At 41.9% G+C, this 25366-nt stretch overlaps 1 protein-coding gene across 1 annotated transcript in view; it reads right to left on the bottom strand.

Moving 5' to 3' along the window:
* Positions 1 to 25366, bottom strand: part of SLC71A1 (solute carrier family 71 member 1) — a 332367-nt gene that overhangs the window by 91572 nt on the left and 215429 nt on the right. The window contains exon 10 of the mRNA XM_085601886.1: positions 22629 to 22726. Within this exon, the coding sequence (XP_085458012.1) occupies positions 22629 to 22726 (98 nt within the window). The remainder of the gene's footprint in view (positions 1 to 22628; positions 22727 to 25366) is intronic.

Raw genomic sequence — 25366 nt, 5'->3', positions numbered from 1 at the left:
ACGTAGCATGCGTGTACGGTAGAAACGGAAAAATTCTGCGAACTGCGTAACGTCGGAGCGCAGTGCGCGAAGCGCACTGCGCGCCCACAGCGCGCGCACGGTGCGCGAAGACATATGTGCCTTTCTGAAAAATAAATATTTGTAATATATGTATAGCTAAAGATTAATGGAAGAAGACATGGGTAAATAAGTGTCTAAATACAGTGATGTAATATCTGACGTCATCAGCAGAGTATTGCGGTCGCGTGAGTTATAGTTGCCTGCACTAACTATAACGGGGGAATTTCAATGGTTTTTCACGAGTGAAATGTCCAGCTAACTATAACATGTGTGAAACCTATGGTTTTTTAAGTGAATTTGCAAGGTTTTTTAATGCTAATTCCTAACTATAACGTGTGTAAAAGCTATGGTTTTTTCAGTGAATATATATATATATATATATATATATATATATATATGTATATATATATACATATATATGTATGTATGTATGTATGTATGTAGCCCAAACCTAGCCAGAGGTAACGGCAAAATATGAAAGGCCAAAAACAGAGTATAGGCAGAGATTATTTCTATGGTTTTAGGGTGGGCTGCAGTGCATAGAGAGGGGAAGGGGACTTTCCAAGGGATGTATGTCGTTACAACGCACACTTTTACAACGCATGCACTTACAACGCATTTTTTACAACGCAAAATCCATTACAACGCATTGCATTACAACGCATGACACTACAACGCATTTTTAAAAACTACCTTTACAACGCATTCCATTACAACGCATACTACCTTTACAACGCATACCATTACAACGCATAATATTAAATTGCATTTAAGGTAAGTATTAGATAGTATAGGGGTAAAAATTACTTTTCTAACTCCAGGGGGTGCAACAGTAGGGTAAGTGTTGGATAGTATAGGGGTAAAAATTACTATTCTAACTCCAGGGGGTGCAACAGTAGGGTAAGTGTTGGATAGTATAGGGGTAAAAATTACTATTCTAACTCCAGGGGGTGCAACAGTAGGGTAAGTGTTGGATAGTATAGGGGTAAAAATTACTATTCTAACTCCAGGGGGTGCAACAGTAGGGTAAGTGTTGGATAGTATAGGGGTAAAAATTACTATTCTAACTCCAGGGGGTGCAACAGTAGGGAAAGTGTTGGATAGTATAGGGGTAAAAATTACTATTCTAACTCCAGGGGGTGCAACAGTAGGGTAAGTGTTGGATAGTATAGGGGTAAAAATTACTATTCTAACTCCAGAGGGTGCAACAGTAGGGTAAGTGTTGGATAGTATAGGGGTAAAATTTACTATTCTAACTCCAGGGGGTGCAACAGTAGCGTAAGTGTTGGATAGTATAGGGGTAAAAATTACTATTCTAACTCCAGGGGGTGCAACAGTAGGGTAAGTGTTGGATAGTATAGGGGTAAAAATTACTATTCTAACTCCAGGGGGTGCACCAGTAGGGTAAGTGTTGGATAGTATAGGGGTAAAAATTACTATTCTAACTCCAGGGGGTGCAACAGTAGGGTAAGTGTTGGATAGTATAGGGGTAAAAATTACTATTCTAACTCCAGGGGGTGCAACAGTAGGGTAAGTGTTGGATAGTATAGGGGTAAAAATTACTATTCTAACTCCAGGGGGTGCAACAGTAGAGTAAGTGTTGGATAGTGTAGTGTAATATTATGCGTTGTAATTGTATGCGTTGTAAAGGTAGTATGCGTTGTAATGGAATGCGTTGTAAAGGTAGTTTTTAAAAATGCGTTGTAGTGTCATGCGTTGTAATGGAATGCGTTGTAATGGATTTTGCGTTGTAAAAAATGCGTTGTAAGTGTAGTGCATTGTAAAAGTTGCGTTGTAAAGGTTGTTCCCCCTTTCCAAGCCATTAATTTGAAGTATAGTCCACGTGCTGGCAATTCTTTATACCTTTTTCCATGAAGAAGAGGATGATAGCATTGCACTTCTCTGTTGAACATGGTATTTATCTGTCTGGTAAGGGTTTGGTGAAATGATTAATTGTCTTGAAGGGCATTCCACTTTTGTTTGCTGCATCTTTGATGGTATTGATGCGAATGTGTAGATTTTAGTAGAGCGAGTTAATTGGTAGGCAAGCTTTTCTTCCATTTTTTTCTAGTCAATTAATGTTGGTTGACGTCGAGTTACGTGGAGTACAAGGCTGCTTATAATTTAGTTATATACTTATGTGCATTCATGTGTCCATGAAAGACTGCATAGTTTTCTCGGAATGTAGTGAAGTTTGAAAGAAGGGTATTAATGTTGGAAGCTGGGGGGTTAGGTTTTGATGCCCAGAGATATGTTCAAACTGTAGATTGACAAGAGGCAGCATTACCCTGCAGGTGCATGGTGCTGTTCAGATGGAAGAAGAGGATTTGGAACTAGGGTCCACCATGATCCGAGGTAGAGGGCAACCCAGGGAGTGATTTAAAGCAATGCTTGGCTTTGTCCAATTTACTAGAAGCAGGTCAAAAGATGGCGTTTGCTGGGAATGGTGGTTCTAAGTCGAATGGAGGGCTGTGGCTTTGTTAGCAGAGTTTGATTGGTGGGAAATGGTTTACACAATGCAGGGTTTGTAGTAGTTGTGGTCCTGAGCCAGGTTTCGACGGGAACGAAAAATTGGTCTGTGCACCAAAATAAGTGTCCCCTACTACCAAACCAGTCAGCTGAAAAGTGACCCCCACTCTTGCAAATCAGACCAGTGTTGAACTTGCAAAATCACGCTATATGGATACTTTGCAAGATATGGGAGACTGCATGCATTTGTGTTCGCTGCAGCCAAGCTTGCAGTAATATCAGGGAAATTAACAATAAAACCAGCCCACCTTGCCATAAAACAGGCTCACATACTGACTTGTCAGGCAGGTCCATTGAGTGTCATTGGCTGATTGCCATGCATGAATGAGAAGGCTATTCCACAGGAGGGGCCTTACAACTGAGAAGTATCTGTCTCATGTGAACTGCAATTGGATTTGGGAGTTTGGAGGAAGTTGAAGTTGATGAAATGCAATGGTCTGGCTGGGGCATACTTTTGCATTCTGAACTGTTAGAGGCAGATGAACCATTTTTGCATTTGAAGGTAAGGAAACGTTCTTAAACATCTTGAAGAAATCTCAGGGGCAGTTCAATGCATTTTAAATTTGCTCTGAATAAAAGCCTTGTTTGGTTTTGAAGATAAGTGGTTCTGGCATGTTTGACGGAAGTGCAGGAAAACAGACAGATTCCAGTTGATGGATTTTCTTTTTAAGCAGTTTCAGCACTTTTGAGTACCACATATTGTGTATATTTCTTTTAGATAATTTTAGGTGTGGTAACATGAATCAGCAGTAAGGGAAATTGTGGAGTGTATCCGGTTCATGATACATTGAGGGGAATTAGCGGTGATCACTAGCAAGAAATGTATCCCCAGAAAGTATTTGAATGAATAGGACTTGATTTTTTTCTTGGAGCAGAAGTAGGAGGTGTAGTGTTTATTAATGATTGCACTGGTTACAGAGAGAACTATATTGAAGAATGTGGTTATCAAAGATGGTGTGATGGTCATACCAAATGGCAGGGGTGATATTATGTGCATGGTGAACTATAGTGTCAAACAATGGCTTTTGATTTAAAGGAATGCAGTGATTGCTATTTCTAGGCTGCTGCTATGGCATTTGCCAAGTAACTCTTTGAAGGGTGGGATAGTTTGGTCCTTGGCCTGAAGTTAAATCCCCTATGAATAGGAGGTGATTGGATATGAGGAATAAGTTGATTAAGAGAAAAGAGAAGTCTTCAAAGAAGATTTGTGCAGGACTAGGTGGGTGAGAGCAAGTACAGATTTTGATGGAAAGGTTAGGAGAGTCTTTCCAAGGATTCAAAAGAGTTTCTGTCACAGATGGTAAGCTTCAGAATGTGAACATTACTCTTATGGATAATGAGTGAGACATGCACTCTACCTTTAGGTCTGTTGGTGAGTTTGAGGGAGTAATCTGTGGGCTAATGTGGTAAAATGTCAGGAGAGAGAAGGCTGTGACTAAGGTTTGAGTGACAATGGGATAGTCTGAAGCCAGGCTGATACTCAGGTCTGTGAAGTTCTCGGAATGTCTGGTGGCATGCCTAGCATTAATAAGGCAATACCTTACATTATATACGTTTTGCGCACATTTTGTGTTACACTGACAATTGGTAGAGAAATGATGAGAGTTTTGGATCCCTTGATTTTTTAGGAAGAGTATAGGAATTTCAGGGCTGGTGAAGTCGTAATTCATCAGATTGTGCAGGTGTTCTGGAGAGTATTTGATAAACAAAGATACTGTATTCAGATATGGTAGTTGTACATATAAGTAATCAATGGACGCTATATGTCTATGGCACTGTAGAAGGGTGCTGGTTGCAGACCTCCAAGGCCCAAACATTTAGTGGCAGGAGAAGGTAGTCATGTGACCAGATAGGATTTGCTCTTCCCATCAGCCTGCTTACAAAACTTCTGATCACAACCCTTAAGTTAAGTGGCGGCCTGGGTATGTGTTTTAATGGGCCAATTAGACTCACCTTGCTTTTCTTCCATACTTTGCTTTCTAGGGCTTAAGGCTGCTCAAGCTGTGCCGCCTCAAAGCACAGCCTCTTTTGCCTCTTTTCAATGGCCCGATGCTCTCCAGGGTACCTACATGGCTGTTCAGGCACTAGTGGACTGCGGGTTTTGCCTTCGTCTCTTGGTCCCCGCAGCTTTTATGGTTTAAATCTTTTATTGATTTTCAAGACAAATAAAGGAAGAAGGAACCAGACCCCCAGCTCCCAGATACAATGTATTACAGACACAAGTGTCGCGACTAGTAGCATTACCCAGGTAAAAGGCATGGAGCGGGTCTACAAAAGGGAACATATAAAAAGAACAACAAAAGGCAGCGCACCAAAGAAAACCCCCAACATATCCACCCTCCTTCCCCCACTCTCGTCCACCAACTAAAGCCCCACAGGAAAGGAAGGGAAGGGATTATGAAACGTGCAGAGAATCATCTTAGCCTGGTAACTCTACGTGAGGAGCCCTTCTGTGGGATTTGTGTGTCAGCAAGGCGTAGAAGTCTTAAGTAGCGGGGGCAAGTCAGTTCCCTGAATTCAGTTATGAGCAGAGTGAGAAAGGGACCCCACAACTCCGGGAACTTGGACCCTCTGCCTGCCAGAGTGAGAGTGAGCTTCTCCATCCCCAGTGCCAGCCAGAGTCTCTGCAGCCATCCAGAGTGAGGTGGAGGCAGGGGGGAGCGCCAGTATATTCTGAATGGCCGCTCCGAGGGCGACTGCGATCAGGCAACCTCTTGGGATTTTACGGGATACATCAACGGATTGGGAAGGCCCAAGAGGATGTAGGCTAGGAAGCGTGGGAGCTGTGTATCCAAGTGAGTGTCTATTTGGTCAAGGATTGGGGACCAATATGGCTGAATGCGGCCACAGCTCCACAAAAGGTGTTCTAGGGTACCCACCTCCCCACAACCCCTCCAACACAGAGCGCTCTGACGGGAGTCAAAGTGATGGAGGCGCTCCAGCGTGTAATACCAGTAGGTAACTACCTTAGTCAATGTCTCAGTAAGGCCTGTGTGGTATGCTGAGTGTCGAGCCCTGTAGTAGATATTGTCCCATTCCTTATGGGTGAGGGACCGGCCTAGCTCCCGTTCCCTGTGTGCCCGACCTGCATTATATGTGAGTGTAGTAGTAGCCAGGAGGTGCTTGTAAAGATCAGAAATGAGCTTCTTGTCAGAGGTTCGGGTGACAAGCCATTTCTCAAATGTGGTTAGAAACGTTTGACAGGGCTAGAGAAATTAATAACTAAAAAGGGCAAGCCTCAGTATTAACGCTAAGCAACAGTCCATTAGTTTCAATAAACCACAACAAATCCCTTATAGAAAGTACATTTTACTTTTGGATATATCAATGTGTTTTCTTATGTTGAAAGTGAGTGTTCAATATGGGATTGGATGTTAATGCTAGAAGGACAACTGCTCAGTTTGCATTGAACACAAGAGCAGGCAATGTTGATAAGTAATAATTGCATTTTAAAATACACCTTTAACACTTAGTTAATAATATCACTTTTTGTACAGATATTCATCCAAAGTACATCTAGTTTCTGTCTAGTGGATTGCCAGGTGGTATGATGTCTGTGTGAGCTGCATGCTCACAAGTTTGAATCTGAGTTAAATATGTTTCAGCCTTCCATCGTTCTGGGGTGGGTGAATGTAGTACCATTAAACTGGATGATTGTAATAGTTTTCATATAATGCTTCAAACCCCATTGAGGAGTACAGAAGTGCATTATCAGAAGGTTAGCATGCTACAGGCTTAGCTTAAATGATGGTGTTTTGCAGTGAGAGCTATGTGGAAAGCATTTTGGTGCTGTGCATGAGTGACCAGAAGTGTTCTTATCCTGTCCTGGACAGTAGAGCTTATCAGTGAGAGGAGAGAAATAGTCTGCACAGTTTACATTAATTGGCTGCTATGATTTACTATTCAGTGTTGATCACTGTAATGAAAATGTGGCCACGGTTAAACTTTCATTACCCTTAATGCTGATCAGGCCTCTATGTTGTAGTGGCCCTAATGGCATTATTCTCTTTTCCTTGCAGCAATATAAAACACTTCAAGCAACAAACAAAGGTCACAGGATGTTTTCTTCTTGTGCATCAGGGCTGTTTAAAAATGTTCCTTCCTAGGACTGGCATGCTTCACATGGCAGCTCCAGAAAGACAATTTCAGTTATGGTAACTACAACCTAGGGCAAGTGCCAGTTTTAGCTGGTGGTTGTCTGGTGGAGAGACCACTGGGGCAATGGTTTCCACTGGAGTTGGTTGAAGCTCAACTGACAGAAACCCAGCGATCGCACTACTTGTTTGGCAGTGGAGAAGTGTTGCTAATTTATAGCTGCACTCTTGCTCCGCCAAACTATAAAGGACTGCCAAAAGGATTTTTGTTTTGTTAGCTATTTATGCTAGGGAGATGGTTAGTTATCAAATTGTTGCTGTCAAATGAATATATGTTTGCAAAGTATTACAATGCATGAATGTATTTGTCAGGATAATATCTCAAAAATACATGATTGCAAATGTCAGCTCTGAGATGGGTGAGGACCAATGGTTGTGCACAACACTTAGTAAAACAGAATAAAAGTATATCAAGATAAAAAACCGATTTAAAAACACTTTGTACTGGGGTTACAAGAGTGATGTTATTTACTTTGTTTAGTCATAACTCTCAAATAATGTTTGTTTCTTACTAAAGTTCTTTCTAAGGGAATGGCAGGATTTCCAGCATGCACACAGTTAACCATTCGTGTCATCGTAGGTTATCTTTAAGTGATATCTGATATTTCATATGCAAAAACATCAAGGTAGCCAAAACTGGGAGTTACAAAGACTATTTGCAATAATATTAGTGAGCTGGCGCTGTACATTCTAATATTGAAAACAGGTCAGCATCCTTGAGTATCAAATGTAAACACACATGGAATATGGACCAGTGAGCCTGTGCACGTTGAGTGACCTGGTCAACGAGAGCAGAAAAGAGCTGAAATTAGATCATGATCCCAAAGCTGTTCCTAACAGGGGCCCCCAAATTACATTTTGCTCAGGGCCTCCGAAATCTTTAAGATGTCCCTGTGTGCGTGCACTTGGAGTGTGATGGAAAACATAGGACAGGAAGTAGTGAGTAAGTGCAATCACTCTCTGTACTCTGGGCTCTTGTTGGGCTTCAGTGTGCCGATTATTGCCCACTCTGTAGTCCACTGGATTAATCACTGCTTCTATTCTACTAATGAAATTAAAAGGTGGACTTCGAGGCGCTGCATGGCTTCTTGCATTTATGTGGTGCTCGCACTGTGCAGTCGAGGTAGTGAACAGGTTCGCATCAGACGTTGCTTTCTCGCCAATTAACATTAAATAAACAGCTTCAAGTAAAATGGTAATTTTGAAGAAATAAGTATATAGGTGCAGAGTTAAAATATTGTTGTAAAGGGAAGGCGTGGATGATTCCATCACTGAAATTGTATACTTATAACACCACAGCCCAGCTAACAAACTACTAGAACAGCGTCAGCCCAAGGCAGCATTTTTCCAGCAGTGTTGCCTGTTACAGGCGGGGCAGGCACTACAGAGTTCAGTGATTTTTGTGTTTACAGAGAGATCACATAATATGGTACTGTTTAAAATAAAAAAAGAGATGGTTTGCAAATCTAAGTTGCAATAAGGGTTTCCATAGCCAAACATGGTCTGGCAAATTTCAAATGATATAATTTGTCTGAGCTTCTGAAAGCAAGTGCAATGGTCAGAACAGGTGTAATCTCATGTAGGGTGCGACTGGAGTGTGGCTACACAATTGTTTTACAGCATGATCAGCTTTCAAAGCTGCAGTAGAATAGTGCCTTTCCATTTCAAGATAGTGGTTGATAATAATGTACAAGTCTCCTTAAAGAGTGTGTGACTGTAATGCTGTTTTAGTATCAGAGACATACTGTGGTCCTGATTCACAAAGGTAAACTTACACTTGTTTACGATTTTTCGAATTTCCCGTGGAATTTTAAGAGTAGTATCTTTATGACTGGGGAGTCTCTGCACTTGGGGCAGAGACTCCACTCATAAAAAGGTAGGGAGTCTTACAAATAACGCTCATAAAATTGCTTTGTTAATTGCAAAATGTCATAAACTTACACAAATGTTTAGGTTTACCTTTGTGAATCAGGCCCTGTGTGATTATGGGAATGTTCAAGACCTTCCACAGAATATGTGTGAAGTTAATCATATTCAATTCCCCACAAAGACAGTGTGTGGATATAATAGTCAAATCTCCCCACAGATAGTGTGTGGTTAGTGATCAGTTTGAGTCGCAACTGAGACAGCATGTGGGCATTAGGATGTTCAAGCTGCCACAAAGATAGTGTGTGTTTATTATGATGTTCAAATACCCCCAGAGATAGTATGCAACTATGTTATGTTATAACCATTTATATTGCTAACTACTACCCGTAGGTGTCTATGGCAGATTGCGGACCACATACTGCAGAGAAGGATTCGTTTTTTAAAAAGCCAGGTTTTAAGATGTAGTAGTGTTCAAGTCCCAACAGTGACAGTGTTTAAATAATCTTCATGTTCTTACACAGATAGCATGTAAAGGTAGGATTGTTCACATCCAAACAGGCATTACAGATATGTTTAACCCTGCACATACATAGCGTTATTATAGTGATGTTCAAGTTTCAAAAAGATTGCGTGTGAAGAAAATGATGTTCAGGTCCCCACACAGATAGTGCATGATTATAGGACTGTTCTAGAATTCACACAGATTGTGTGTGAAATTAATCTTGTTCAAGTCCCCACAAAGATAGTGTGTGAATATGATTTTGAAATCTCCCCATAAAAATTGTGTGACTATCAACATGTTCAAGTCCCCACAAAGATAGTGTGTGGTTATAGGGATGCTCAAGTCCCAACAGTGATAGTGTGTGGTTACTGGGATGTTTAAGCTGCCACAAATAGAGTGTATGTTTATTAGGATTTTCAAGTCCTCACAAACATAGTGTGTAGTTACAGGGATGCTCAAGTCCCCGCAGTGATAGTGTGTGGTTACTGAGACGTTCAAGCTGCCACAAAGATAGAGTGTGTTTATCAGGCTGTTCAAGTCCCCACAAAGATAGTGTGCAAAGATAATAATGTTCAAGGGCCCGATCTAGATTTTGGCAGAAGAATTACTCTGTCAACATCAGTGACAAAGATCCCACCTGCCTAAATATAAATCCCATAGGATATTATGGGATTTATATTTTGGTGGACAGGATACTTGTCACTGTTTTGACAGAATATCCCATCTACCGAAATCTAGATCAGGCCCTAAGTCCCTGCAATTGTAGTGTTTAAAGATAATCTTTAAGTCCCCACACAGATAGTGTGTGAAGATAATGATGTTCACATTTAAACAGAGATAGTATATGATTATAGACATGTTCCAATCTGCATATACATAGTGTGTGATTATAGGTATGTTCAAGTTTTCCCAAGATTGTGTATGTTTTTAGGTGCAATAAAGGCCTCGCAGAGATGGTGTGAGAAGGTAATGATGATCAATTTTCCACAAAGATAGAGCATAAAGATGATGTTCAACTCTTCACAAGTATAGTGTGTGTAGATAATGATGTTTAAGTCCCCAAAGAAATTAAGCGATTTCAGGAAAGTTCAAGACCTCACAACGATTGTATGTGAAGGTGATCATGTTCAAGTCACCACAAAGATGGTGGTTGATGATCATGTTCAAGTCTCCACAAAGCTAGTGTGTGATTAAAATGCTGTTCTAATATCACAGAGATACTGTGGTCCTGATTCACAAAGGTAAAATGAATTTTTTGCAATTCGCAAAGGCATTTTATGAGTAGTATCTTTATGACTGATGCGTCTCTGCAATCGGGGCAAAGACTCCACACATAAAAAGATATAGAGTCGTAAAAATATCGCTCGTAAAATTGATTTGTGAATTGCAAAATGTCATAAACATACACAAATATTTAAGTTCACCTTTGTGAATCAGGCCCGTGTGATAATGGTAATTTTCAAGACCTTTCACAGATAGTGTGTGAAGTTGATCATATTCAAGTCCCCACAAACATAGTGTGTGAATATATTGGTCAAATATCCCTACAAATAGTGTGTGGTTAGTGATGAGTTTGAGTCCCCACAGAGACAGCATGTGGTTATTAGGATGTTCAAGCTGCCACAAAGATAGTGTGTGTTTATTATGATGTTCAAGTACCCCTAGAGATAGTGTGCAACTATAGTAGTGTTCAAGTCCCAACAGTGATAGTGTTTAAATAATATTCATGTCCTTACACAGATAGTATATAACAGTAAGATTGTTCACATTCAATCAGGGATTATAGGCATGGTCAACCCTGCACATACATAGCGTTATTATAGTGATGTTCAAGTTTCAAAAAGATTGCGTGTGTAGTAAATGATGTTCAGGTCCCCACACAGATAGTGCATGATTGTAGGACTGTTCTAGAACTCACACAGATTGTGTGTGAAATTAATCTTGTTCAAGTCCCCACAAAGATAGTGTGTAGTTACAGGGATGCTCAAGTCCCAACGGTGATAGTGTGTGGTTACTGGGATGTTTAAGCTCCCACAGAGTGTATGTTTATTAGGATTTTCAAGTCCCCACAAAGATAGTGTGTAGTTACAGGGATGCTCAAGTCCCAACGGTGATAGTGTGTGGTTACTGGGATGTTTAAGCTCCCACAAAGAGAGTGTATGTTTATTAGGATTTTCAAGTCCCCACAAAGATAGTGTGTAGTTACAGGGATGCTCAAGTCCCCACAGTGATAGTGTGTGGTTACTGAGATGTTCAAGCTGCCTCAAAGATAGTGTGTGTTTATTAGGATTTTCAAGTCCCCACAAAGATAGCGTGTGGTTACAGGGATGTTCAAGTCACAGCAGTGATAGTGTATGGTTAATGGGATGTTCAAGCTACCACAAAGATAGTGTGTGTGTTTATTAGGATGTTCAAGTCCCCACAAAGATAGTGTGCAAAGATAAAAGTGTTTAAGGGCCTGATTTAGATTTCGGTGGAAGGGTTACTCTGTCACAACAGTGACAGGTATCGCGTCCGCCAAAATATAAATCCCATAGGATATTATGAGATTTATATTTTAGTGGATGGGATATCCATCACTGTTGGTGATGGAGTAACCCGTCTGCCGAAATCTAAATCAGACCCTAAGTCCGTATAGTGGTAGAGTTTAAATATGATCTTTAAGTCTCCTCACAGATAGTCTGAGAAGGTAATGATGTTCACATTTAAAAAGGAATACTATCTGATTATAGGTATGTTTAAATCTGCATATAAATAGTGTGTGATTATAGGGATGTTCAAGTTTTCCAAAGATTGTGTGGGTTTTTAGGTATGATCAAGACCTCAATTAGATGGTGTGAGAAGATAATGATTGATCAAGTTCCCACAAAGATAGAGCATGAAGATGATGTTCAAGGCTCCACAAAGACACTGTGTGTAGATAATGATGTTTAAGTCCCCAAAGAAATGAAACGATTACAGGAAAGTTCAAGACCTCACAGCCATTGTGTGTGAAGGTAATCAAGTCACCACAAATATAGTGGTTGATGATCATGCTAAAGTCTTCACAAAAATGCTGTTCTAGTGTCACGGAGATACTGTGGTCCTGATTCATAAAGGTAAAATTAAACTTTTGTTTAAGCTTACAAATTTTTGCAATTCACAAAGGCATTTTACGAGTAGTATCTTTATGGCTGCAGAGCCTCTAAACCCGTGGCAGAGACTCCACATACACAGAAGTGTAAGTTTACCTGTGAATCAGGAAATTTGTGATTATGGGAATGTTCAAGACCTCCCACAGATTGTGTGTGAAGTTAATCATGTTCAAGTCCCCACAAAGATAGTGTGTGAATATAATAGTCAAATCTCCCCACAGACATAGTAGGTGGTTGCTGGGGTGTTCAAGCAGCCACAAAGATAGTGTGTGTTAATTATTATGTTCAAGTCCCCACAGAGATAGTGTGCAACTATTGTAGTCTTCAAGTCCCTACAGTGAAAGTGTTTAAAGATAATCATCATGTCCATACACAGATAGCATGTGAACGTACAATTGTTCACGTTCAAACATGCATTATAGGCATATTCAACCCTGCACTTACTTAGGGCCTCATTACGATGTTGGTCAGAAACTACACCGCCCGACTCCTTGTCGGATTCGGTTCTGACTGACTTGTGGCCGGTGGTTCTTGCCCGACCAATAACGATGCTTCCAAACACCGTTCGGAAGGACTCCCATTGACTTCAATAGGAGCCTCTGTTCCGACCGACAACACAGGCTCCTATTGGAAAAAAATGGGTGGCTGCGGAAAACCTTGCTCCCTGTTGTTGGCTCCCCATGGTGCCTGCCACACTGTGCATGGTTACATAGGGGGGGTCCCCTGGATATTCCCCTGAGCCCAAACCAGAAGACTCAGGATGAAGGGGGGCCTTCTAGGGGCCCCATAGTCAATTTCCAACAGCATTTTCGTGTCAGACAGACCAAGTCAGAAAGGATGTTGGAATCAGACATCGTAATCAGTCAGGCAGAAATGCTGGCAGTTGAGCTGTACGAATCAGTTCCGATTCGGAATTCACCTTCCGACCGTGAGCATCATAATCGGTCAGTCGGAATTGTTTCTTACTGAGTCGGGCGGATGGGTTCCAACACGGTCTAGGGGAATCCGACTGCCGGTCAGATGCTTTCCGAACTACCTCATAATGAAGATTATAGGAATGTTCAAGTCTTAAAAAGATTGTTTGTGAAGTAAATGATGTTCAGGTACCCACCGAGATAGTGTGATTATAGGAATGTTTAAGATCTCAAAGAGATTGAGTGTGAAGGCAGTCATGTTCGAGTCTCCTCAACAATTGTGTGTGAAGATTATGATGTTCAAGTGCCCACACAAATAGTGTGTGATGATAGGACTGTTCAAGAGCTCACACAGAATGTGTGTGAAATTAATCTTATTCAAGTCCCCACAAAGATAGTGTGTGAATTTAATGTTAAAATCTCCTCATAAATAATGTGTGGTTACTAACATGTTCAAGTCCCAACAGAGATACTGTGTAGTTATTGGGATGTTCAGCCACTCTTGAGAAGTCTTCCCTGGCTGGCTGCAAATCTACAAAAACACCTGTTGTGGATGATCACAGTTCAGTGGGCAGACTAAGACTCTTCTTACTCAAGTTACATGCTTAAAGAGTCTGGAAGGCATGCCATGCTGAAGGGAGCAGTGTACCTGTTTTGAATTAACCCAGAATGCCTATGTGGGCATGAAATAACTTGAAGTACAAGTTAGTGAATAAACTGGAGCTAGCACAGCTCAGAAACAGGGGTGTCGTGTTGCTTCAGCAGCTACAGGGGGGCTATAGTTCTTTGTGTTCCTATTCTGTCTTCACCTGGGCGGACAAAATGTCGTAATTAATGCAATAAAGGAATACTGCCTCAATAGAAAAGCAAACAGGAGAAAGGAAGAACAAAAGATGGGTAAAGAGAAAAAGGAAAGAAAGAAGGAATATTTAAAGGAAGGATGGGTGAAAGAAAGAAAGATGGGTGTATGAGTAGGTGGGTGGGTGGATGGATGAGTGGGTGAAAGGATGCATGAAATGAATGGATAGTAAATGGCTAGATGGATGACAGAGGGAATGAATAGGTGGATGAACATGTGAAAGGGTGGCAGAGGTAAGACATGGATAGAAGGCAGAGTAAAGCTGGATAGATAGGTGAATGGACAGGTGAAATGATGGAAGAGTAAAGGTATTGCTGTATGTATGTATAAATGAATGAATGGCTATGTGGATGGGCGGGTGGAAGGATGGCAGATTAAAGTGATGGATGAGTGGATGAAATGAGTTAATGTATGGCAGACTGGATGAATGAGTAAATGGATGACAGAGTAGATGGATTGCTGAATGGATGGCAAAGTGGATGGATGGCAGAGTGGATGGATGGATGGCTAGATGGAAGGCTGAGTGGGTAGATAAATGACACAGTGGATGGATGGATGATGATGGATGGCTGAGTGAGTAGATAGATGGTAGAGTGGATGGGTGGGTGTCAGAGAGGATAAATGGAAGAGTGAATGGATGGATGCTAGATTGGATAACAGATGGATGGCAATGTGGATGACGGATGAATGGCAGAATGGAGAGAGGGATGACAGAGTGGGTGGAAGGATGGATGGATGCATGGCAGAGTGGATGAATGACAAAGTGGATGGATGGATGGCAGGCTGGATAGATGTATGGCTTTATGGATGTAATGGTGAAGAATGAATGACGGATGAAAGAATAAATGACTGATACAATGTAAAGGTGAAAAAGTGGATATCAACCGATAGGGTGAAATGATGCCTGGATGGAAGAGACAAGGGAGCTCTTCTAGGGCGGGTTGGGCTCGCTTACTTGGTGCCGTCAGAGCTTGAGTTCAAAATCGGGGAGTATGTTCATTTTCTGGCTACTCTCTTGTTCAGAAACATGGAGCTGTGGTGCCACCCTGTGATCTAAATAAACTAAACATGGGGCAGTGCTATATAAACATTTGGAATATTCCATTGCACTCCCTTGGACAAATAGTAAAAATAGTACAGCACCATATTTACAAAGAGTTGCATGCCAATGATGCCTTTTTGTGTGATTCTAAGCATTGCACGGCAGTGCTAAGCCAAGCTAGTAGTGTCTTTTGTGAAATGTATATACGATGAAGCTCTCCAGTACAAACTTCAAGACAATGTCAAGAGGCTAAGGGTAAGCTGTGTCCAGTGGATATTTTTGAAGAAATTACATCAGGAAATATCCTAGGCTTTTCCATATACCCATTGTTTGCTCCTGGTTTCATTTGGTGGTATAGCTTCATGCAAAGGCAGGACACATTAGTTAAGTAGATCTGGCTTTGTGTGGATTATAGTTGTCTTTGAACTGTTGCCACCCTGATAGTGGGTTGTGCACCACAGAGCAGAGAATTTGGTGCTGCACTCACATCAACGTTTGACACAAAAAGCATTTTGTGTGGCAAAGTTGAATTCCCTTCATTGCCACACGAGTACATGATCAAAATGTGAGTAAATCATGGATGTATTTATATAATATACTGTCTACAGCTTAGCCACTAACTTAGACTATTTCCATGCTAGGGTATGAGCTGTAGGTAATGTAGTGCAATTACATTCCAAAACAGACACACATCTACTGTTTTATGCTATGGCTCTTTCTTCTTAGATGTATACCAATAATTTTCTAAGCTTACCCAAAATATTAAGTGTAGTGCCTTATTTTAAAAAGTACTGCCCTCCTTAAATGACAGTCTAATTACAGCAAAATTCATGCTTCAATTCCAATACACGTATCGTAGATTCCTTGCTAAAGGTAGGCCTTCAAAACTTATAAACACTCTTAATAGTCTGCACTTAAGCGAATCCCACAATCTCTGCTCCCAACTGCTGACCAATATGATCATAAACAACATATTAGTCCAAAGGAATATTTCACTTCTAAACAAGACATTTTTCAACCCCTAAGTGTGATATACTGGTCCATTCTTTATGCACTCTATCTGAGGTGAAAGCCCTTCTTCTCTTGGGTGGAGTATGAGGCTCTCCAGGATTGAGTCGTTTTTATACAGAATAAGTGTATAGTCATAGTAGGGGCTTTGAGTAGTAGCTAAAATATTTCAGCTGTGTACAGCAAATATGTGCTCTGGACATTTTGATATTGATGTTTGTTATGCCGTGAGCAAATGTTTTTGATCGGTGAGGCCTTTTAGATGCTTCATTCTCTGCCTAGTTGCTTTCAAGGTCTTAGGTCAGGCACAGCCCTTTCTGCTTCTCTTTCAAAGGTGTGCTCTTACCAGCAGGGCCCATCTCCCACTATGGGAGTGGAATCAACTTGAGGATGTTCAGGTGTACCGGCCTATTCGCTTGTTAATGGGAAATTTGTTATGTGCGAGGGTCATTGCCCTGAAGCCCTGACTGAGTTTCTCCTCAAGGCAGATATTAACTTTCCCAATTGAAGGAGGTCTAGTACTGATGTTGGACAGGCTGCAGCTACCTCATGGCAGATCTCGAGACCTGAGCAGTAGTCTATCTCATCCCTGCCTATGGCTGTGGTAGCATTAGTAGACTTGACCCACACAAAAGTTCTCATGGTGAAGCAACAGAAGCCACTTCTCACATACTTCTGTAAATGCCTCATTCCTACTAGTGATGTGCTTGGGTCACTCCACTTTGAAGCACTTTACATGTGCACCAGTTAAGTTGCGTACAATTTCTTTAGGCACGGGGAGATTAAGTAATTTGACCAGAATCACACATTGTCAAGCCAACATCAAGAATTGAGTTCCAAGTTTGTAGCTCTAGCATAACGCCACATCGTTTCCACACTTCCGGCTGGAAGACCTTCTTACTCATAAGGCAGGTGGTTGAGCACAGCCTATGCTACTGCAGTATGTTGTAGTTAAACTGGTAGGATCTTGGAAGGCAAACTATATTTAAATACACAGGAAGGGCAAATTGAAGTGGACACCAACATGAGGTGGCCAATTTTTACAGCAGAACTTTTCACCTTAGCTGAAGCACTAAGTCCAAACTGTAATACGTGTGGGTGCCAATGCAGTAGTAAGGGCACTGTGAGCCCTAATGCAATATAGGGATTTGGTCACCCATTCACCTCCCCTTTTTCGTCTTTTAAAACATAGCCACTAATTAAGGTGAACCAGGACCCTGTGCCTCTGCACCTACTTCACTAAGGTTGATATATATCAAAGTCTGCATTTTATAATTGAATAAGTCCAAGGAGGCTCTGACAACTTCTTCATATACTGTGATCAGTAGTGGCAGTGGCAGCGTCAGTGATTTTTCTTTTACCCACCCCCTCCATTGATAGTGTTGATCCCTCACACGCCCTCACCCTCCTGCCAGCAATAAAAATAAGTGTCATGATGTGGTCTGTTTTGGCTGCATCATATTGCTTTTTAAAACTTTAATTTCAATTTCATCCATGCGGCAGAGCAGGAACGCTGCTGCACATCAGGGCAAAAAAACTCTGTCAAAGCCAGTAGCTGTCTCATAGGTGACACCAGTTGGCTTTGCCAATGCTTGTTATATGACTGTTCTTCACCCATCTATGGGAATAAAGCTGCTTTAATTTGTAAAGCATTGGGAACAGTTTGGAAATTAAGCAATACAAAGGATTTACATGTGATGTCATCTTACGGCAATATTTCAAAATATTATCTACGAATGTCAATATTCTAAGAACATGCTTTTTCTGTTAAAATTAAACTTACCCATGCTGTGGGCATGACATTACTGCAGTTCGGCGTTTAAGAGAGCAAAGCTGTTAGCTAGATGAGTGAGTGCCTAGAGTTGCATTGTGCTATCATCTTAAGAACGTATTCCAAAGTTCATATTAATATGTAATCAAATTTGTAAAAAACTATCAGATCAGTTTATATTGTATCATGTTTTAATGCACCATCATTCTTCAATTGCAGATAAGGATCAAACGGCAATAGTGATGTAATCTGGGATTCAAAGCATCCCCAAATTGCTTTTAGCAATGTTTATAAAGCCACTAACAATTTTTAAACTCAAATATTCTGAATTTAAAATTTTCATGTAAATAAAGTTTCTCTTTATTAAATGGGGAAAATGTTACTTTGCAGTTAAAATATTTTTTAACACAGGGTTTTGCAGCTTTTCCTTTGAAATATCTGTGCTTTCTGCTGCTAACTTGTGTTCCTGGTGAACAAAGTGTGTTTAAATGCAAAGTGTGTTTAAGACTGCAGTACCGCCTCCTGTCTACAGGGGCAGAGCTGAGCAAAAAAATAAACACACTTTATGAAACACAGGTCCCCACAAGGCAATTTTTTAAAAAGTTGTAAAAATTGACACAGATGTTCCTGAAGCCATTTTTTATCATTTAGAGGACATTGCCTTGTGGGGACTTGGGTTCAGGTCCCCACAGTGCAATCAAGTCCCCACAGCGTGAGTGTGTTATCACACTCAAGTCCCCACAAGGATAGTAACACAAACCCACACACACACGCGCACACACACACACACACACACACACGCGCGCACTGCGGGAGCCTATGTTACGCCACAGAGCCATTACCTCTGGCAAGAGGTCTGCTTGAAAAACAAATTTCCCAAAAAAAGTGCGGCAAGCTGATAATATACCTACTGTGTCACACCGCAGGTAAGAGATCCAATCCCGCTGGGCGTGGCTAAAAGGAGACAGGGAGGCAACAAGCAATGATTGCCATGCCTTCAGTGCAATCATTGCACTGTCTTTAGCATAATTTGTGACGTCAAACGACGCGCACGAATCAAAGCTGAAGGCAGAGCTAGGACGAGGCTTCTGGAATCGTATTGATTCCAAGAAGCCTCGTAAGATGAGAGCAGCGCATGCGCTGCTTACGTCACAAGACCTAAAAAGGAGATCCAGACCAATTTTTGTAAAATTATACTTTGTATTTTATTTTAAGACCTAGGTCTTTGTAATAAGGTAAGTACGTTAATTGAAAATATTTTTTACTTAAAAAAAACCAACAACACTTTTCACACTGTCCAATTTAATCTTCTGGGGAAACAGTATCGCGGTTAAACAGGTGAGTATCGAACTGACAATTTCACCCTTCAGAGTCAAAGGTAAGCAAGGGCCAGGTAAGTACCAAAACTGCACCACCCACAGCACAGGGGCAGGCTGGTGTAGAGGTCAAAATAGGAGTTCAACCCAATGCCTTCCAATGGAGACAGGGGGTGCCTAGGGCCACACTGCTTGCAGGTAGGTAAATCGGTTGCAGAGGCTAGGCTTTGGGGATTACATTAAGCACAGGAGGGGACAGAGCAACAAAGCAGCACCAAGCATTCAGCACCAGCGGCACAGGGGCGGCCAGGTGCAGTGTTCAAATTCGATGTCAGGCGCTCAATGCATTTCAATTAGGATTCTTTGGTCGGCAAAGAGGCTGCAGGTGTGCCACCGGAGTCTGCAGGAGGAAGACCAACAATGGCAGATGGGATGTAGGGGTTGCAGAGGCACCGTCAGTTCAGCCCAGCTCATCAAGGACAGGGGCATCAGGTGCAGGGGTGCTTTTGGAAGTCAGAATCTTCTTACCAGAGCTGCTCGCGGTCGGGGTGGGGGTGGGTTCTGGATTTTACACTGCAGGCGCCGTCATGGAGGGCAGGAGAGGTCAGCCAAAGCTGCACACAAGGTCAGGCTCGCCGTGGAGCCTTCACTGCACAGGTAAGCCACTCAGACTCTGGCCACGGGTGTCAGACGTAGAGTGGGCAGGAGACGCGGATCCGCCTGGATCCAGAGTCTTTGGAGTCTCTTTCTTCTGGACAGGTCGAGAGATTGAAGTCTTTATTGAAGGCAATAGTCTTCCCAGGAGTTTGTAAGTCGTTGTTGCAAAACAGGTCGAAGGGTTGTTGAAGCTGGAGACAGGCCAGTAGGGCTGGGGCCAAGGCATTGTAGTCTTCGGGTTTCTGCTGCAGGGTGGCTTCTTGCTTCTTAGGTCATTGCAGATCTGGGGTCCAGGCCTGGGGAGCCACCTAAATACTAAATTTAGGAGGTGTTTTTAGCAGGCAGGTAGTGCCAATGTGCACCTTACCTGGATGACTACACCCACTAGTATGCCACCCTCCTGTGGATGGGGGTATAGACAGCCTTGACTTGATGGCAGGGACTGAAAATGGGGTTCACCTCGCTTCCTCCCACCTTAGGGGTGGGGTTGGCAGAGGCGAGCAAACCTATCTTTTTTTTATTTTTCTGCCGGTTTTCCCACCCAAGGTGGGGGGCTGGCTAGCAGCAGGGGCTGAGGGTCGCATTACAAAGGTGACAGGCCTTTGAAGCTTCTGTACTTCGAGGAGGCATGACACCTCTGCCCAGGATGTGCATTGTTTCTGGTCCCAGAGAGCAGGAGCTCTCTACCTAGGGATCCAGAAACATGTCTGGTGGTGGCTGGATCCTTACAACTGGTCAGAGACCACACCAGGGCTGGTAGGGATTCAGGGAGATACAATATATTGCACACTGGCATCAGTGTGGGTTTACTGAAAGGAGTAGTTTGGTACCAATCACTCCTGTATTCAGTGAAGCCATCATGACGATGTGGAACTCGAGTTGTCGAGTTCTCAGCCCATGTTCTCGCTCGGACTTCACTGGCACTTACAATATTAGGAAATGGTGCCCAATATTGTAGGGGTATATCTGCTAAAGCAGATATGCCCTCACCTGTAGTATAGTGCACCCTGCCTTATGGCTGTGAGGCCTGCTAGAGGGGTAACTTACCTATGCTGCCTGGCAGTGTTAGCTGGCATGGCACCCAGAAAGGGCGTCATGTTGACTGTCATTTTCACCCTCACAGGGGCATGCAGGTTGCAAGTGAAGTGGCAGGGTCCCAGTGAGGGGAGTCCTAGCATTCAGGCCCTAGGTACCATGGGTACCAGTTACTAGGGTCTTACAGGGGGCAGAAGTACCAATTGGGAGTTTTTTTTAGGGCAGGGGCACTGGCACAGGGCACCTGGTTGGCAGGGACCCTGTGCACTACATTTGAAACCACATCAAGACCAGGCACAATTGGGGGGGCTAACCTTGCATAAGAGACTTTCTCACACCTTCTGTTCATTTTCAAGTGCCATGGAGGTCTGCTGAGTTTAAGATAAGCTTCTCTTTTCCCTTACACTGTTATAGCCCATCAGCAAAAATCAAAAATAAAGACCACATTGAAACAAAACAAAATAAGCACTCCTGGACAATATCTACAGCTAGGCCAAAGCTTTAGAACAAGCCAGCAGGAAGAAATACATACTTCATAACTGTCGTGTTGACAGGCAGTTTGAGGTAAGCTGCTTTGTTGAGATGGACTTAGCCTCCAGAGCATGCAAGTCAAAACCTCCGACTAGTACAAAAGGAGTTTTTTTAAATGAACTCTCTCAAATCCTACTTTGAGCTGCGAAGTGTGTAGAAATTCATAGCACTATCTGTTGTACTGCATAATACATAAGATGGCAGCATCCCAAATTTGTATACTCATAAATCATTTAGCTAAATTATATTTGCTGCCCTGGTTCATTTCTCTCCAATCCTGCAGACATCGACACTGAGTAAAATGTACTTCTAAAAGAGGGTCCTTTCTGCAGATTGCCCACTCTGAGTTCTTCCCAGTCCTCAGGCTGATCAAGAATGTTTTCAGCAATGCCCTATTCCCCTGCACCAAGTGGCGTGTCTGCAATGTCTTTCACTGATCCCCATGACCTCTTCAGAAGCGAAGCAGCAAGTTCATAACAGAGCAAACAGTTGACACTAGATCTTCTTTAGCATATCGCACAGACATCGGAATTGGTAGTTTGCAGAAAATGTTCTGAATTTATTCCCCCTTCTTTACAATTTGACTTTTTTGTAGCACAAAATCTGTCATTGTTATGACGTTTTAGCGCTTTCATCAAAGTGGGCTCCAGATTCTGATTTGTCTTGTGAAGATGTGGCATCAGTAATGTGAACGGATACGTTCTTATGCTATGTGAATATATCATGTTCTGTTTGATACATGAGAATTAGTTCTGTGCAGAATTACAATGGGTAATAGTGGCTGCAGCTAACTGCTCACTATCTTCTTTGGTGGTAGGCATGCCCACTGAAAGAGTGCACAGCTATGGTGGCAGTGAGGGCTTGTGGGTGTCCAAATAGCCATTTAATGGCATAGTTTGCTATGTTAGATGTGAATTGAGAGTTCTGTGCTGGATGGGTCTGAAAATACTTTTGTATGTGGCCTTGGAGATAATCACTTATATTGGCTGCTGTCAGGGTTGGCAGACTTTGCATAATATCTATACCATATGTTTAGAGTTTCTGCGAGTACAAGCGACCAGTATACTCTACTTATATTGTAACTTTGACAAAAGGTATTCTTTCTACTTGATATGTTTGCTATTTGAATCACTCAGTGTCTTGTATTGGAATAGGTTTATCAAGTTTCACCATAGAGTCTTAAACGAGCTATTTCTGTGTTTCACCCAGATAAAATGTAATCCATCCCTGGTCATAAAAAGGTTTACCTTGTTGATCAGCTTCAGCAGTTCGAGAGACTAATGCACTTATAGCAGGGAAAGTGATACTTGACATGGCTGCAACAGCTCCAGCAGCCCACATCATCCTGTGTAAGAAAAGTAAACAAAGGCTGTCAAGATCCGAAATAGATTCTTCTGAGACACTCAATATTCACCTTTGCAAATGTTATTTATAGTGGGCCTTAAAAATATGAGAATCCCCAATATTACAAGATTAGTGGCCCCATATATGACCTATGAATGCAGATGCACTCCCTGGGATCTGCAACGTCCTAAAGGAACTCTGCGCCAAGTGCTTTTTGCCACCCATTCAGACTTGCAAAGAGGAGGAGGGGCATGTAAGAGGGAGTCCCTCCTCCTCTTTGTGCTGTAGAATGACATTTATATATGGTGTGCAACTTTAATTGTGGTTGCAAATCACTGAACGTATACCAAAACTTGATACTTCGGCGGGCGGGGAAGGGAGGGGTGGGGTTTTTGGTAAATTAGAATCACAAAGTAAAAGCTGTTCCTGTGCAAGAGGTCTGTGAATGGTGGTTGGCAGCCTCAAGGAGGGGACAGACCAGAGGACATTTCCTGCTTGTGTGTAAATAGTTTATTTTTAGGAGCAGCCACTGCCTGGTTAGGGGACAGAGCTTGTGAAAAAAGGGTGTTCAGAGGGTGAAAATACAAACACGTGCATGTCCCTAGTAGGCTTCTATTCACTACATCTGCAGGGTTTGCAAAATGCCTCATTGCTTCAATTCCAACATTAATGATGCACTAATCGGCTACGTTGCAAAATGGGCTTAGCTATAGGCCCTAGATTTCCATAAACTGTTTAAGGAGAAAAAAAAGCTACTTACTTGTAATCCTAGCTCTCCATTGTGGTGGGTGACCTTTTCTACGCTGCCACTACTTCGGATTGCCTTTACTTCGGATCGTTAGTGCGCAGAAACCATTACTTCGCATGGTTTTACTGCGCATGACGTTACTCCACAGGATATCAACATCGTTGTGTTTATTTAGGCGCTTCTGTTTCTAAAAACGTAGTACAGCTATGAGGACGCAGGAAGCTGGAGAAGTGGAAGGTGATCCACGAGGAGAGAGAGGTAAGTGAAGCTGTGTGTAAGGTTGTGTAGGTGTAGTGTAAAGTAGTGTATTTAGGTGTAGTGTATATGGGGTCGGAAATTGTAGTGTTTGGGAGTAGGGAACGGACTGGGGTAGGGGCAGGGTCGTGCTGGGGCTAGTGTTTTAGGGTTTAGAGTAGTGTTGTGGGGTTAGTGAAGTGTAGGGTAGTGTTTTGGGGTTTAGTGTAGTGTCGGGGGGTTGTGATGGGTAGTGAATGAGTGTAGGGACAGGAGTAGGGGAATGTGTATGTTCGTGCAGGGGGTAGTGATTTAGGGTTTAGGGTAGTGTAGTGGTGTTTCAGTAGTATAGGGCAGTGTAGTGTTTTAGTGTATTGGTAGTGTTTTAGTGTTTTAGAGGTGTAAGGTAGTATGACACGTTATTCCGCATACCATTCTTATTGCTAGGTACGTTTTTACTTTGGATATATTGACACTTTCATTGTAATGGTATGCGAAGTAAAAACTTGCGTAGTAACGGTTATTGCTAAGTAATAACCGCGTAGTAATAGCATGCGAAGTAATGGCATGCGAAATAACGTCTCATATTCCTCCATTGTGGGTGTCTTCACAAGAATTAGAATGTCACTGCCCAAATTCATAAATATTTCCCAACAAGCATTTAATATTTTTTGGCAAATAATAATTTTATTTAAAATTTGGAGACTTATTGTGCTGTATGTTTTACTTTAGAACTTAGCAGATGGTCAGAAACAATCTGAAGAAATGTATTTATCCTTTCTCTCAGGCAAGAAAGCCATGGGAAGTAAATACTGTTGCTTATAATCAGATATTGGGCCAATTGTGAGGAAAACTGATAGTATAACCAAGCAATTGAAAACAACTTGCAGAATGATTTGGGTAGGGAAAAGACATTTCTTTTAATCATGGTATTTTCTCTAAAGATGGCAGAATCTCTGCTCATGTGCAAGACGCCGAAAACATATTTTTTTAAACTGTAAATGATATTATTTAAAATGTGTTTGTAAGAAAACGTCCCAACAAGAGGCAATGTGTTGTCTTTCCTCTGAAAAAAGTTTTATTTGCAAATCAGCACTGAAAATTACATCCAACTGTGAAAATAAAAGTCCCCAAATCTTTCCGCCTAACAAAAACAAGCAATAGTTGTGAATTTAGTTTGGTTTTTCACATGGAAGAAAATGTGGGCTCCTCCTTCGAGGATTTTAGATTCTACACTGTCCAATCATAGCAAAAACGGTCAGTAGCCAGTACATTTGTCTTTCACAAAATAGGCAAGGATCGTACCTCTATCCTTTCCATTATCCTACTTTCCAGGAGAAGTAACCATAATAGAGAACTAAGATCATACCTAACTTTTCCTACATGTTGGGATTTCCTAGGATATTCGTACACTATAGATTATAGTAACAAATGCATCTCGAATAAAGGAGGCATGAAATCCAAGCGAACACAAGATGTAAGTCAAGGTAAGGATTTTGATTTATTTTTAATGACTAAAACCTGGACAACTTCTGGCTCTGCATTTGTTCTGGGTTGGGCATGCCACATAGGTTTTAAATTAATGCATCACCCCCGTCCTCTATGCAGAGGTGAAGGGCTTGTGGTAATCTTTAGGGAGACGTGGAACATAAAGCCTTT

Source organism: Triturus cristatus, chromosome 4_2 (assembly GCF_964204655.1).
Source record: "Triturus cristatus chromosome 4_2, aTriCri1.1, whole genome shotgun sequence".
Taxonomy (NCBI): domain Eukaryota; kingdom Metazoa; phylum Chordata; class Amphibia; order Caudata; family Salamandridae; genus Triturus; species Triturus cristatus.
Note: the sequence above shows the minus strand (reverse complement) of the source record. Positions and strands in the feature narration are given on the sequence as shown.